At 39.6% G+C, this 2,446-nt stretch overlaps 1 protein-coding gene across 2 annotated transcripts in view; it reads left to right on the top strand.

Moving 5' to 3' along the window:
* LOC106530180 (phosphatidylinositol 4,5-bisphosphate 3-kinase catalytic subunit alpha isoform) overlaps positions 1-2,446 on the top strand; it is a 46,442-nt gene that overhangs the window by 26,967 nt on the left and 17,029 nt on the right. For both annotated transcript variants that reach the window (XR_001311738.1, XM_014025766.1), the window contains exons 12-14: positions 528-692; positions 798-901; positions 1,097-1,268. Coding sequence is in view for 1 of the 2 variants with exons in the window: in XM_014025766.1 (XP_013881220.1) it covers positions 528-692; positions 798-901; positions 1,097-1,268 (441 nt within the window). In the remaining variant the exon portion in view is untranslated. The remainder of the gene's footprint in view (positions 1-527; positions 693-797; positions 902-1,096; positions 1,269-2,446) is intronic.

Here is a 2,446-nt window from a genome sequence, read left to right as displayed (position 1 = left end):
GCTCTATTCAGGTCATTGACCAGGTCCTGCCGTGTAGTTCTGGGCTCATTCCTCACCTTCCTCAAGATCAATCAATGACGCTCCACGAGGTGAGATCTTGCATGGCGCCCCAGACAGATTTTCCGTTATTTTGTATTTCTTCCATTTTCTAATAATTGCACCAACTGTTGTTGCCTTCTCACCAAGCTGCTTGCCTATTGTCCTGTAGCCCATCCCAGCCTTGTGCAGGTCCACAGTTTTAGGTTCTTTTTTCCCAATTGAAACCTAGAAAATTGCAAAAATTTCTTTCAGTAAGGAAAACCAGCAAAACACTTTAAAAGTTCTGGATCTAGATTAATTCACGCATCCATTTCCAGCAATAAATCTGACTACTTTATTTGTTTAATTAAAGTATTCAATACTTAGTTTATTGTTGAGCAAGTAAAGGAAAAATATTTTGTCCCTCAAATCCTTCTGACTTTATGATTTTTGGCACATGTGACAAAATGTTTGGACAGCCWGGTTTGAAACATTTGATTTAATTCCAGATGTACTGCCTTCTCAAAGACTGGCCTGCAATAAAACCAGAACAAGCCATGGAGTTGCTGGACTGCAACTTTCCCGATCCCATGATGAGAGAGTTTGCTGTGAAGTGCCTTGAGAAATACCTGACTGATGACAAACTCTCCCAGTATCTCATTCAGCTGGTTCAGGTGTGTTTGGTCCCAAGCAGGAAATGACCTGTAAAACTTCCTGATTGTCATGTTTCAGATTGAGACGCTCAAGTAATTTCCTGTATTTGCTGCGCCTGTGCCCAGGTTCTGAAGTACGAGCAGTACCTTGATAACCCGCTTGCACGCTTCCTGCTGAAAAAGGCATTAACCAATCAGAGGATAGGACATTTCTTCTTCTGGCATTTAAAGTGAGTTCATTTTAAAAGGTCTTTTTTCGGGGAGATGGAGCTGTTTGCAAGTGAAAGATTAAACTGTTTGAATGTCACACAACTCACTGCTCCCAAGTAATGTGCAATTTAGCACGCGTTTTATTTATTTTTTTAAAAACATCTGCTCACGTTTTAAAACGGTGACGTCTTTTAATGTTCATTTCCTACGTGCAGATCAGAGATGCACAATAAGACGGTGAGCCAGCGGTTCGGCCTGCTGCTGGAGTCGTACTGCCGGGCCTGCGGTATGTACCTGAAGCACCTGAGCAGACAGGTGGAGGCCATGGAGAAGCTCATCAACCTCACCGACATCCTCAAGCAGGAGAAAAAAGACGAGGCGCAGAAGGTAATCCAGCTGGGTTTTAATCTGCAACATCTGGGCCAGTCTGGGGGATGTTGTAACATCTGGCAGATTATTTCAACATGCCGAATGCTCCCAACTTGATCCGCTTATCTGAAGTGTGTTAAAAACAACTGAGCTCAGCTCGGAGCCAGGGAAAAGCGTGATGATGATGACAGCGTTAATCTTAAACTGAGGAGACAAACCAAACCCTGGCTCCGAGCTGAGCTCGGAGCCAGGGTTTGGTTTGTCTCCTCAGTTTAAGATTAACGCTGTCAGTAAATTCATGCTTTTCACTGTGGAGGTAAAAACAGAGAAAAACTTTTAATGAAAGATGGAACCAAATTGTGATGTGGAAAAGCAGGTTTTGTGGAAAAGCAAGATTTATCTCAATTTAAATTTAAGCATAGATTACATTTTCACCTCATTGCCATCAGTAACATATCTTGTCAGATCTGAATGAGAATTCAGACTCAAATGATCAAATATGACAAAACAAGGACCAGACATACAACAAGAACWAAATGTTTGAGTCATTTGTAGAAAAAAAAACATGTTTTGGTGCATTTTCTTATCTGAACCTGTGTTAGAGTAAAAAATACCACCGTTTTCAAAGTGTTAGGTAAAATTTAAAAYGAATCAAGTGCTTTTATTGTGAAACAAAAATGCACTTACTGTTGCTTTTTCTACCTAAATATCACAAATTGAATAATAATTATTATTATTTATATGTACGATACAACAACCTTTTTTCCTACGGTTTTAGCCTTGAGGGGGTGATGATGTTCAACATGACAAAGAATTAGAAAATAACATAAATAATACATTTAACGTCGTACTTAAAATTTATTTTTCTAACGCATAAATAGTTTTATAACTTGGATGATTTATTTACAACGTGTGCAGCTTTTCTCACTGCAGTGGCTTCTTATCGATCAGGAACTTTGGAAGGAACTTTTGCAGAGCCTCTTGGCATGAAAAAACAGATAAAATATATATACATATATATATATATACACACTCACCGGCCACTTTATTAGGTACACCACACTAGTAACGGTTTTGTGGTCATAAAGGGATGGACATGGTCAGCAACAATACTCAGGTAGGCTGTGGCGTTGCAACGATGCTCAATTGGAATTGTAAGAACCCTCTCCTCTATGAGATTAATACCAGCTTAACCC

This window comes from Austrofundulus limnaeus, unplaced genomic scaffold, assembly GCF_001266775.1.
Source record: "Austrofundulus limnaeus strain Quisiro unplaced genomic scaffold, Austrofundulus_limnaeus-1.0 Scaffold497, whole genome shotgun sequence".
Taxonomy (NCBI): Eukaryota; Metazoa; Chordata; class Actinopteri; order Cyprinodontiformes; family Rivulidae; genus Austrofundulus; species Austrofundulus limnaeus.
The sequence above is the reverse complement of the archived record's forward strand: the minus strand, read 5'-3'. Positions and strand labels throughout refer to the sequence as shown.